The sequence below is a fragment of the Xenopus tropicalis genome, chromosome 2, assembly GCF_000004195.4.
Source record: "Xenopus tropicalis strain Nigerian chromosome 2, UCB_Xtro_10.0, whole genome shotgun sequence".
Classification (NCBI taxonomy): domain Eukaryota; kingdom Metazoa; phylum Chordata; class Amphibia; order Anura; family Pipidae; genus Xenopus; species Xenopus tropicalis.
Genome location: NC_030678.2, coordinates 10,929,973 through 10,942,943, shown reverse-complemented (window position 1 = coordinate 10,942,943; position 12,971 = coordinate 10,929,973). Strand labels below are relative to the sequence as shown.

Below are 12,971 nucleotides of genomic sequence, written 5' to 3'. Positions count from 1 at the left end.
AGCATCCACTGCGCAACACTAAGGGGCACATTTACTAATCCACGAACATCCGAAAAGCGTCCGAATGCGTTTTTTTCGTAATGATCGGTATTTTGCGACTTTTTCGCGAATTTTCAAGCCGAAAAAGTCGCGACAATTTGGGAAAGTCATAATGGCAATGAAAAAGTCGCGACAATTCATGAAAGTCATAATGGCTATGCAAAAGTCGCGACAATTCACGAAAGTCATAATGGCTATGAAAAAGTTGCGACAATTCACGAAAGTCATAATGGCTATGAAAAAGTCGCGACAATTCACGCAAGTCGTAACGGCTACAAAAAAGTCGCGACGGTGACAAAAAAATCGCAAAACATACAAAAAAGTAGCAAAATGTTCGTTTCCAATCCAATTTTTTCCCATTCGGGATTCGGATTCGTGGATTAGTAAATCAGCCCCTTAGACACACATTTATCAACATTGGGCAAATTTGCCTGTGAGCAAAAACCCATAGCAACCAATCAATGATTGGCTTTTTTCAGACAGCTGCAGGTAGAACAATGAATACAACTATTTGATTTGTTGCCATGGGTTACTGCCAATGGGCAAATTTGCCTAGTGTTAATAAATGGCCCCCACTGATGGGACACTGCTTGTTGTGTCTTACCTGTACTCAGCTGAGTGCAATGGGACCTGTCATTATAGGACAGAATGGGTTCTATTAACTCATGAATTACTGGCAAATGGGCTTGTATGTAGAAAAAAGTGGACTAGAGCCCTTAGTTTTCACTTTCCAAAGTTTTATAATTTCTATACATATACAGGTATCGGACCCCATATCCGGAAACCTGTTATCCAGAAAGCTCCGAATTACGGAAAGCCATTCTCCCATAGACTCCATTTTAGTCAAATAATTCAGAATTTTAAAACTGATTTCCTTTTTCTCTGTAGTAATAAAACTGTACCTGTACTTGATCCCAACTAAGATATAATTACCCCTTATTGGGGCAGAACAGCCCTATTGGGTTTATTTCATGGTTAAATGATTCCCTTTTCTCTGTAATAATAAAACAGTACCTGTACTTGATCCCAACTAAGATATAATTACCCCTTATTGGGGGCAGAACAGCCCTATTGGGTTTATTTCATGGTTAAATGATTCCCTTTTCTCTGTAATAATAAAACAGTACCTGTACTTGATCCCAACTAAGATATAATTACCCCTTATTGGGGCAGAACAGCCCTATTGGGTTTATTTAATGGTTAAATGATTCCCTTTTCTCTGTAATAATAAAACAGTACCTGTACTTGATCCCAACTAAGATATAATTACCCCTTATTGGGGGCAGAACAGCCCTATTGGGTTTATTTAATGGTTAAATGATTCCCTTTTCTCTGTAGTAATAAAACTGTACCTTGTAATTGATCCCAACTAAGATATAAATAATCCTTATTGGATGCAAAACAATCCTATTGGGGTTAATTAATGTTTTATTGATTTTTTAGCAGACTTAGGGTATGAAGATCCAAATTACGGAAAGACCCCTTATCCGGGATACCCTTGGTCCCGAGCATTCTGGATAATGGGTCCTATAACTGTATATTCATCTGCAAATAAATGGGGGACAAGAGGCGGGGGGCAGCCACATTGGGTAACTCCCATCAAGATTGTGGGAATTGACAGCTATAAGCCATACCCTAGTTATAAGTGCTTTTTGAATAATCATTAAGTGATGCAGGGTATGAACTTTTAAACATGTTTATCATTTGTAAAAAAAAAATATTGAAACGCTGAAGCCAATCTCCTCTGGTTTCAGACCTGCTCATTAGATCCATATAAATATGTGTATTACACACGGTGTTAGGAGAGCTTCATCCAAAGTAGTCAAACCATGGGTCTCAGAAAACAAACGAGCAGAGGTTTAGGTAAATAGTAATCCAACTGCAAATCATCAGGCAAATACATTTTGATATGATATAAACAAACACACTCACATTCAGGATTTGAAAACAAAATCTCTTTGGATACCCCAGATATTATTGAAGCAATACTGTCATGGGAAAACATGTTTTCTTCAAAACCCATCAGTTAATAGAGCTTCTCCAGCAGAATCCTGCATTGTAATCTGTTTTTCCCATGGGGCTAGCCATATTCTTCATTTCCCAGGGTGCCACAGTCATGTGACCTGTGCTCTGATAAACTTCACTCACACTTTACTGCTGCGCTGCAAGTTGGAGTGATATCCCCCCCCCTCCCCCCCAGCAGCCGATCAGCAGAACAATGGGAAGGGAGCAAGATAGCAGCTCCCAGTAGGTATCAGAATAGCACTCAATAGTAAGAAATCCAAGTCCGACTTGAGACTCCTCCAGTTACATGGGAGTAGGAGAAACAATAGGTTAGCTGAAAGCAGTTCTAATGTGTAGCGCTGGCTGAAAGCTCAGACTCAGGCACACTTTACTGCTGCGCTGCAAGTTGGAGTGATATCCCCCCCTCACCCCCAGCAGCCGATCAGCAGAACAATGGGAAGGGAGCAAGATAGCAGCTCCCAGTAGGTATCAGAATAGCACTCAATAGTAAGAAATCCAAGTCCGGCTTGGGACTCCTCCAGTTACATGGGAGTAGGAGAAACAATAGGTTAGCTGAAAGCAGTTCTAATGGGTAGCGCTGGCTGAAAGCTCAGACTCAGGCACAATGCACTGAGATGGCGCCTACACACCAATATTACAGCTACAAATACATTTGTTGGTTCAAGAATAAAAGGTTAAATGGCAGAGGGAATTATTTGCTGTGTAACAGTGTCATTTAGAAATAAAAAGTACCCCATAAAAATAATGACAGAATACATGTAAGATTTCTGGGTACTATTGTTAAAAAAACACCTAGGTGGCTACACATTGGCCATTCCCACTATTCCGCCTCCAGTCCCAGCATCCCTCTCATCAGACGGCAGTAACACAGCTGACCATTTCATTCCAGGAGCCAAATCAATGACTTTCATTTAGTTCCCATTATGAGTTACGATGGCAGAGACCTTGTTCCTAAGCAACTGGACTCATTCATAAAGCTTTTAACAGAGCATGGTAATTCTCCGATCACACTTAGAGCCACAATAATACAATAACATGCAATTTTCTTTTCACATTTTCCATCGTATAGTCACAAAATTATGATATAAGGAAAAAAATGGCAGTGAGAAAATCCCATTCAGCACAGACCACGAACTGAATATCTGAATATCTGCTTTAAAGGAACAGAAAAACGACTCTTCTGGGAATCAGAGGCTACTGTTAATATTTAGCAGCAGTTATTGTTCTTTATATTTACTAAAGCTGAGTTTTACATTCACATTTCCAAGTGATTTTAAAATAAAAACGCATCAGAGAAGAGTTTAGTTGGCTAGTGACTATTGCCTGATGAATCTCTGTACAGGTACTGGACCTGTTATCCAGAATGCTAGGGACCTGGAGTTTTTCGGATAAGGGATCTTTCTGTAATTTGGATCACCTTACCTTAAATCTACTGAAACATAATTTAAACATTAAATAAACCCAATAGGATTGCTTTGCCTCAAATAAGGATTCATTATAGCTTATTTCCCATCAAGTATAAGCTCCTGTTTTATTATTACAGAGAAAAGGGAATCATTTTTAAAAATTAGAATTATTTGCTTATAATGGAGTCTATGGGAGATGACCTTCCCGCAATTTGGAGCTTTCTGGATAACTGGTTTCTGGAAAACGGATCCCATACCTGTAAAGCAGCTAACACCTAGTAACAGGAATACAGAAGCTACAAAACAGAAATTGATACCAGAGATAAGGTCCCCATACCCGGGCCGATCCGCTCGCTTGGCTTGGCGGATCTTCTCCCGATATCCCCACCTATGGGTGTGCGATATCGGGAGAATCCAGGATAATTCGATCGTTTGGCCCTGGGGCCAAACGATCCAATTATAACGACGGGCATAGGAAAAGTCAGTCCGGGGACCGCATCAACGAGCCGATGCAGTCCCCGATCCGACTAGATTTTCTAACCTGGCCGATCGAGATGTGACCGATTTCAGGCCAGATATCGGTCGGGCAGGCCCGTCGGTAGTGCCCATATGGGCCGAATAGCTGCCAAATCACTCTAAGGGACCCATGTCGGCACCTCTACCGGCTCTTTTTGCCAGGCAGGGGGCTGATGGTGATGTCATGGGGGCGGGAAAGAGGTGGGCCGTAATGCCACGGGGGCGGGTCACATCAATCTCAGTGAGTCCTGTCCAGTTTTCCTAATTTGGCAAACCTGGCAGGAGGTTTTAACCCGGACAGCCCTTCTTAAAACCGGGTTTTCTAGGTCAAAACCAGACAGGTGGCAACCCTAACCAGAGTAGTTTTTTATTTTGCACTAGAACCTCTGATGGTTATTTTGACATTTACATAGAAATAAAACCAGAGCACTCCTACCTGAGACAAGTGAGACTGTGTCTTTCTCCCATGAGACAACAGTGACGTACGCCTCCACAGAGGAGGGGATAATGCACTTGAAAACTACTGCATTGCCTCTCATGGCTTTCTGATCATCCACACGGACCGTGTAGGGCTCCCGTAGAACTAAAATGGAAGCAAACATAATCATGAGAAAAGAAATACACTAGCATGAGTTACTAACATTTGTAAATCTGCTATTGGGTAATCCTAAATAGAAAGTACTAAGGGCCGCCCCCTGGGATCATAGGATTCACAGTGCACACAAACAAGCCAAGGCACACATACATGCTAGGCCCCATCAGCCAATGAATGGGCAGAGTTCTGTATTTTGCTCCCACACTACTTCCTGTTACAGTTAAAGCTGCATCACTTCCTGTCAGCTGATCTCTGAGGGAGCACACAGCCCATCACTAAATGGCGGCTCAAGGGAAAGGATGTAAAAGGACAATATTTACTGATATATATTTTCCAGTTTGGGGAGATTCTTTAATAGGTCACTGAACATAATATAAACTGTCTGTTGGTTACGTATTCATTCTGGGGGTGCAGTTTTTCTTTAAGAGTTAGCAGGGCACTCTTGTGTCCTAAAATAAGATGTCAATTTTGTATTAGGGACACAGAAAACCAATTTCGGATCTGCAGAAACTTTCCCTAGGGGAACTCTGTAGATAACTTAATTTATTAATTTATTACTTAATTATTTTAAAAAAAGAGATATTGTGCAAAACAGAGCGTAATTGTTGGCCAGGCTGGGGGTTGATAACATTCCCCTGGGGTGCCATATTTGGCCCACGGGCCACTAACTACATGGCCCTGCTCTACAGTAAGAGATTTCTCATTTAACTTTTCATGTTCTTCAATTTTTTGGTAAACCATTCTTCTACTGGGCAGAGGGAACACAAAACCCACGGTTCATGGTAGGATTCTCTCTCACTCTGAAGGTACCAATGCAAGCTGCACAACATGGGTATCACCTATTAAGCATCTTCACGGGCCAGGGGTTGGCATCACATGGATGAACAAACTATTAGAACCTCTATGTGAGATACACCTGATTTCCAGTAGCTTCCTGTTTGGCTCAACAAACTGCCCAAACACCAAGGCTTTAACCCCCATATGTAATAAAAGGCACTAAGTTTGCCCAGTAGCAGTAACCCATAGCAACCAATAAGCAAGGGCGTATTTATAATAAGTCACCTGATGTTTTGGGGGGGGGCGGCCCTCAGGTGCATATATATATATTTTTTTTTCTTAATTAAAAATAAATGCCCCCAGCCTCTACTGTGGATTTCCCTAGGAAATAATCAGGCAACGGAGCTGGCAGGTGAGGGGGGTAAGGGGGTCATGGGCTTTGGGAGAAGTGACGTCCAGGGTCGGACTGGGCCGCCGGAAAAAATCCCAGTGGGCCTCAGCGGCCCAGTCCGACCTTTGCCGGCGCACCCCCTACTGACTGTTCCTCCCCTGACGCGTTCAATTTATACGTGCTCACAGCGGGCGTCAGGCAGGGGCCCTGCAAGGGGGGGTTAGGGGGGCCACTGGGGGGGGTTAGGGGACGCGGCTGGGGCACCTGCAGGGCCCCTGGGGCGAGAGCCCTGGTGGGCCCTGCACCCCCCAGTCCGACCCTGGTGACGTCATGCGCAAAACGTAGGGGTGTAGTAAGGTCCGGTGTTGCCCTAGGCAAATACACTCCTTCCAATAAGATGTTTTCTTTTAAACAGGTGACCAGTAAATTCTACCTGCTGATTGGTTGCTATGGGTTACTGCCCCTGGGCAAACTAAGGGCCTTTTATTACATAGCCCCATTCATTTGTTCCCACACAAAGTGTGACAGTCTGATTCCAAACTTCCTGGTTTCTGTGCCACCATACCTGCTTAGTAACCTGCAGTTACAAATATACCATGAAGATAGGAGAGCATCTTTGAAAACATCAGCCTTCACTGTCAAAACTTTCCTGTATCACCTAAATTGGACAGCCTTCAGCATAACATATTTAATTCTTACCTTTATTATTATGGCAACACTTCACTAGAGAGAAGACACACGGAGCTACTAGTAGCAGCTACTTCTCATGGATACAGAAACAGACAATGCTGATCATTTACTGATAATGCCTCTACGTGTCTTTTAGCAGAGGCAATTCTCAGTATTGTCTATGGCAGGGGATTTTCTGGCGTTTAGTAGCTGTGACAAGTAGCTGCTATTAAGTTGCTCCATGAGTTAGCCCTTAGGCATAACATATTTAATTCTTACCTTTAATTATTATGGCAACACTTCACTAGAGTGAAGACACACGGAGTTACTAGTAGCAGCTACTTGTCGTGGCTACAGAAACAGACAATGCTGATCATTTACTGATAACTGTCTCTACGTGTCTTTTAGCAGAGGCAATTTTAAGTATTGTCTATAGCAGGGGATTCGTAGCCGTCATAAGTAGCTCTGTGTGTCTTCACTCTTATATGTCAATCATTTTAAAAAGAAAATGGGTGTTCTTATGTACGTGTAGCAGAATTCTACTGCTTCAATATACATTATATTCCACGTTGCAGCTCCCACCCTTCCCAGCTACAGGCAGGTGATCCCAGTGGAGCCAATTGAGGGTTTTAACCTTGAAAGCACGTAAGTTGCAGGTAAAACTCAGTCCCTGTGTAAAATGTATAATAAAGCAGTAGAATTCTTAATGAATTGCCTCTATGTGTCTTTTAGCAGAGGCAATTCTCAGTATTGTCTATAGCAGGGTATTTGTAGCCTTCCTTAGTAGCTCTGTGTGTCTTCGCCCTTATATGTCAATCATTTTAAAAAGGAAATGGGTGTTCTTATGTACGTGGAAATAATATAACACCTTCCCAATTTTGGAAAGCATTCAGAAAGGATGATGTAAATCTGAACATTGTATTCAGTGCAGTGTTGGATATACATTGTAGGGAGAGCACTAGAGTATTATTGCCGTGAATATATGTCCATGTCACTGACCTCCTTATGCCCCAGAAAAATGGAAAACAAGCGTACGATTTCATCTATAGGCTGCTAAATACAGCGAGAGCTCTTGGCACGCAACCTTCAGCAGATCAACTCGCTCTCTTGAACCTAGCATTCCCTTAGCAGGATATATATAGATATATGTATAGCTATATATATATATATATATACAGTAGGCTGTTAATCTATATAGGTGACTTACAACAATTACAGGAGAGCCCTTTGTGCATAATATGGGCCACAGTATATCCAAGCATTAAAGCAAACATTGTTTGTAATACATTTAAATCCTTTGAGGATTCCATCTTAAATGGATATTGTGATGTAGTCAAAATAAAAATGACTTAAATAATATATAACTTGTTAAAAATGCATGTATTGGAGTGTACCTTGGCAGTAAACATTGTCTATATTTGAGTTTGAAGAAGGGCCTATATTTGTATTTTAGTTTCACAGAATGAAATGTACCAGGTGATGTGAAAGTTTATATTTCCCAGAAAAACCTGTATTTTCAAAAAAATATTTTATTTTATGGAACAATGAGACCCTCAGAGAAGGTACATAATAGTCATGTTCAATTCATTATACACATGCAATATCCCAATAAGTAACTAGATCATGGATGAACCTACAGCCTATGGAAAAATGATTATTTTTTGGACTATAACCAAAATAGCTGTAACTACAGAAAAAGTCTAGGATAAAAAATCACTATTAAACACATGCATCTTGCCAGAAATTTGGGAATATCTGTAAGAGCTATTTAGAATTCATTATAGCCTTTCAGTGAATGGAGACAATTTTGAATGTCAATTCCAATTTAATGATGTTGAGCCAATCAACTCCGCAGGCCCACTCCTAAACTGCACTTTTGTGATTATTAAAGTGTTACCAGGCTCATCTTATCTTTAAAGTTATAATATCCACAATACCATTGCAGGGACGCCATTTGTATTATGTTTTTAGGATTTTAGCAGAATTCTACTGCTTTTAATATACATTTCACAAAGCTCCATGTTGAAGCTCCCATCATTCCAAGCTACATTCAGGTGATCCCAGTGGAGCCAATAAAAGGGGGGTAAATTTGGGGGTTTTAACCTTGAAAGAAAGCAAGTTGGAGGTAAAACTCAGTCCCTGTGTAAAATGTATAATGAAGTAGTAGAATTCTTAATGGATCAGATAAAAGTGAGTGTAGGACTGGCCAGACTGGGGGTGAGTGAGTGTAGGACTGGCCAGACTGGGGGTGAGTGAGTGTAGGACTGGCCAGACCGGGGGTGAGTGAGTGTAGGACAGACCAGACCGGGGGTGAGTGAGTGTAGGACAGGCCAGACCGGGGGTGAGTGAGTGTAGGACAGACCAGACCGGGGGTGAGTGAGTGTAGGACTGCCCAGACCGGGGGTGAGTGAGTGTAGGACAGGCCAGACCGGGAGGTGAGTGAGTGTAGGACTGGCCAGACCGGGAGGTGAGTGAGTGTAGGACAGACCAGACCGGGGGTGAGTGAGTGTAGGACAGGCCAGACCGGGGGTGAGTGAGTGTAGGACAGACCAGACCGGGGGTGAGTGAGTGTAGGACTGGCCAGACCGGGGGTGAGTGTGTATAGGACAGGCCAGACCGGGGGTGAGTGAGTGTAGGACAGGCCAGACCGGGGGTGAGTGTGTATAGGACTGGCCAGACCGGGGGTGAGTGAGTGTAGGACAGGCCAGACCGGGGGTGAGTGAGTGTAGGACAGGCCAGACCGGGGGTGAGTGAGTGTAGGACAGGCCAGACCGGGGGTGAGTGTGTATAGGACTGGCCAGACCGGGGGTGAGTGTGTATAGGACTGGCCAGACCGGGGGTGAGTGAGTGTAGGACAGGCCAGACCGGGGGTGAGTGAGTGTAGGACAGGCCAGACCGGGAGGTGAGTGAGTGTAGGACTGGCCAGACCGGGAGGTGAGTGAGTGTAGGACAGGCCAGACCGGGAGGTGAGTGAGTGTAGGACTGGCCAGACCGGGAGGTGAGTGAGTGTAGGACAGGCCAGACCGGGGGTGAGTGAGTGTAGGACAGGCCAGACCGGGGGTGAGTGTAGGACAGGCCAGACCGGGGGTGAGTGAGTGTAGGACAGGCCAGACCGGGGGTGAGTGTGTATAGGACTGGCCAGACCGGGGGTGAGTGAGTGTAGGACAGGCCAGACCGGGGGTGAGTGAGTGTAGGACTGGCCAGACCGGGGGTGAGTGAGTATAGGACTGGCCAGACCGGGGGTGAGTGTGTATAGGACTGGCCAGACCGGGGGTGAGTGAGTGTAGGACAGGCCAGACCGGGGGTGAGTGAGTGTAGGACAGGCCAGACCGGGGGTGAGTGAGTATAGGACAGACCAGACCGGGGGTGAGTGAGTATAGGACAGGCCAGACCGGGGGTGAGTGAGTATAGGACAGGCCAGACCGGGGGTGAGTGAGTGTAGGACAGGCCAGACCGGGGGTGAGTGAGTGTAGGACAGGCCAGACCGGGGGTGGGTGAGTGTAGGACAGGCCAGACCGGGGGTGAGTGAGTGTAGGACAGGCCAGACCGGGGGTGAGTGAGTATAGGACAGGCCAGACTGGGGGTGAGTGAGTATAGGACAGACCGGGGGTGAGTGAGTATAGGACAGGCCAGACCGGGGGTGAGTGAGTATAGGACAGGCCAGACCGGGGGTGAGTGAGTGTAGGACAGGCCAGACCGGGAGGTGAGTGAGTGTAGGACTGGCCAGACCGGGAGGTGAGTGAGTGTAGGACAGGCCAGACCGGGAGGTGAGTGAGTGTAGGACTGGCCAGACCGGGAGGTGAGTGAGTGTAGGACAGGCCAGACCGGGGGTGAGTGAGTGTAGGACAGGCCAGACCGGGGGTGAGTGTAGGACAGGCCAGACCGGGGGTGAGTGAGTGTAGGACAGGCCAGACCGGGGGTGAGTGTGTATAGGACTGGCCAGACCGGGGGTGAGTGAGTGTAGGACAGGCCAGACCGGGGGTGAGTGAGTGTAGGACTGGCCAGACCGGGGGTGAGTGAGTATAGGACTGGCCAGACCGGGGGTGAGTGTGTATAGGACTGGCCAGACCGGGGGTGAGTGAGTGTAGGACAGGCCAGACCGGGGGTGAGTGAGTGTAGGACAGGCCAGACCGGGGGTGAGTGAGTATAGGACAGACCAGACCGGGGGTGAGTGAGTATAGGACAGGCCAGACCGGGGGTGAGTGAGTATAGGACAGGCCAGACCGGGGGTGAGTGAGTGTAGGACAGGCCAGACCGGGGGTGAGTGAGTGTAGGACAGGCCAGACCGGGGGTGGGTGAGTGTAGGACAGGCCAGACCGGGGGTGAGTGAGTGTAGGACAGGCCAGACCGGGGGTGAGTGAGTATAGGACAGGCCAGACTGGGGGTGAGTGAGTATAGGACAGACCGGGGGTGAGTGAGTATAGGACAGGCCAGACCGGGGGTGAGTGAGTATAGGACAGGCCAGACCGGGGGTGAGTGAGTGTAGGACAGGCCAGACCGGGGGTGAGTGAGTATAGGACAGACCAGACCGGGGGTGGGTGAGTGTAGGACAGGCCAGACCGGGAGGTGAGTGAGTGTAGGACAGGCCAGACCGGGAGGTGAGTGAATGTAGGACTGGCCAGACCGGGGGTGGGTGAGTGTAGGACTGGCCAGACCGGGGGTGAGTGAGTGTAGGACTGGCCAGACCGGGGGTGAGTGAGTGTAGGACTGGCCAGACCGGGGGTGGGTGAGTGTAGGACTGGCCAGACCGGGGGTGAGTGAGTGTAGGACTGGCCAGACCGGGGGTGAGTGAGTGTAGGACTGGCCAGACCGGGGGTGGGTGAGTGTAGGACTGGCCAGACCGGGGGTGAGTGAGTGTAGGACTGGCCAGACCGGGGGTGAGTGAGTGTAGGACAGGCCAGACCGGGAGGTGAGTGAGTGTAGGACAGGCCAGACCGGGAGGTGAGTGAGTGTAGGACTGGCCAGACCGGGAGGTGAGTGAGTGTAGGACAGGCCAGACCGGGGGTGAGTGAGTGTAGGACAGGCCAGACCGGGGGTGAGTGGGTATAGGACAGGCCAGACCGGGGGTGAGTGAGTGTAGGACAGGCCAGACCGGGGGTGAGTGAGTGTAGGACAGGCCAGACCGGGGGTGAGTGAGTGTAGGACAGGCCAGACCGGGAGGTGAGTGAGTGTAGGACAGGCCAGACCGGGGGTGAGTGAGTGTAGGACAGGCCAGACCGGGGGTGAGTGAGTGTAGGACAGGCCAGACCGGGGGTGAGTGAGTGTAGGACAGGCCAGACCGGGGGTGAGTGAGTGTAGGACAGGCCAGACCGGGGGTGGGTGAGTGTAGGACAGGCCAGACCGGGGGTGGGTGAGTGTAGGACTGGCCAGACCGGGAGGTGAGTGAGTGTAGGACAGGCCAGACCGGGAGGTGAGTGAGTGTAGGACAGGCCAGACCGGGAGGTGAGTGAGTGTAGGACAGGCCAGACCGGGAGGTGAGTGAGTGTAGGACAGGCCAGACCGGGAGGTGAGTGAGTGTAGGACAGGCCAGACCGGGAGGTGAGTGAGTGTAGGACAGGCCAGACCGGGAGGTGAGTGAGTGTAGGACAGGCCAGACCGGGAGGTGAGTGAGTGTAGGACAGGCCAGACCGGGAGGTGAGTGAGTGTAGGACAGGCCAGACCGGGAGGTGAGTGAGTGTAGGACAGGCCAGACCGGGAGGTGAGTGAGTGTAGGACTGGCCATTGGCCAGCTTGAAGTATATGGACAAACAATTCCTGTTTTGCTTAAAGGGGAGGGCATTGCTTGGCAGCTTAATGTACAGAATGTCTAAATGCCCTATATATATTGATAATGGTGAGTCCAGAGGAGCCCTTGTTGCTGTCAGCATGAAGTTTGAGAGACAAGTCGGTAAAGTTTATACCTGTAAAGCTAAGTGTGCATAACTGGTATGTATGGGGTACCATATGGCAACTCCTACTCATTATTTTTAATAGAAACATGCCATAAGGCAAGTCCCACTCGTTATATCACAAGAAAAATTAATTAAATTAAGGTTGACAGATTCTTACCTTTTGATGTTTTTTTTTTTAATGCATGTAGCTAAAATTTGTTTTGACAACATGACTGAATAGCAAGTGGATGGGATTCTGTGTTAGCTGCTACTGGTGTACAGTAAAGCATGTTTTCTTTTACCACTATAAGAACAGCTGATTCAGGGGCCTGCTCCATGTGATGTTGCACCTAAATAGAGTAAATGCTGTAATAGCATAATGGAATAAAAGGCATAAAGGTTACCCAGGTCTAGTTACCCATAGCAACCTTGCTTTTAAACAGTAAATCAGTAAATAGTCCCTCCTGATTCACTGCTATGAGTTACTAAACTTCATATATTTTATTAGATTATCAACCAGAGGCTCAGGGGCAACATGTTGCTCACCAACCCCTTGGATGTTGCTCCCAGGGGCCTCAAAGCAGGGACTTATTTTTGAATTCTTGGATTGGAGGCAAGTTCTGGGTTACCAAATAGCCAATCATAGCTCTTAGGCACCACCTCCGGAACTTTTTTCATGCTGG

General features: G+C 47.1%; 1 protein-coding gene across 4 annotated transcripts in view; it reads right to left on the bottom strand.

Annotated features, from left to right (window-relative positions):
- Positions 1 to 12,971, bottom strand: part of dscam (Down syndrome cell adhesion molecule) — a 306,034-nt gene that overhangs the window by 221,003 nt on the left and 72,060 nt on the right. For all 4 annotated transcript variants that reach the window (XM_031895759.1, XM_018091117.2, XM_031895760.1 and 1 more), the window contains 1 exon segment: positions 4,423 to 4,569. In XM_031895759.1, coding sequence (XP_031751619.1) covers positions 4,423 to 4,569 — 147 coding nt within the window.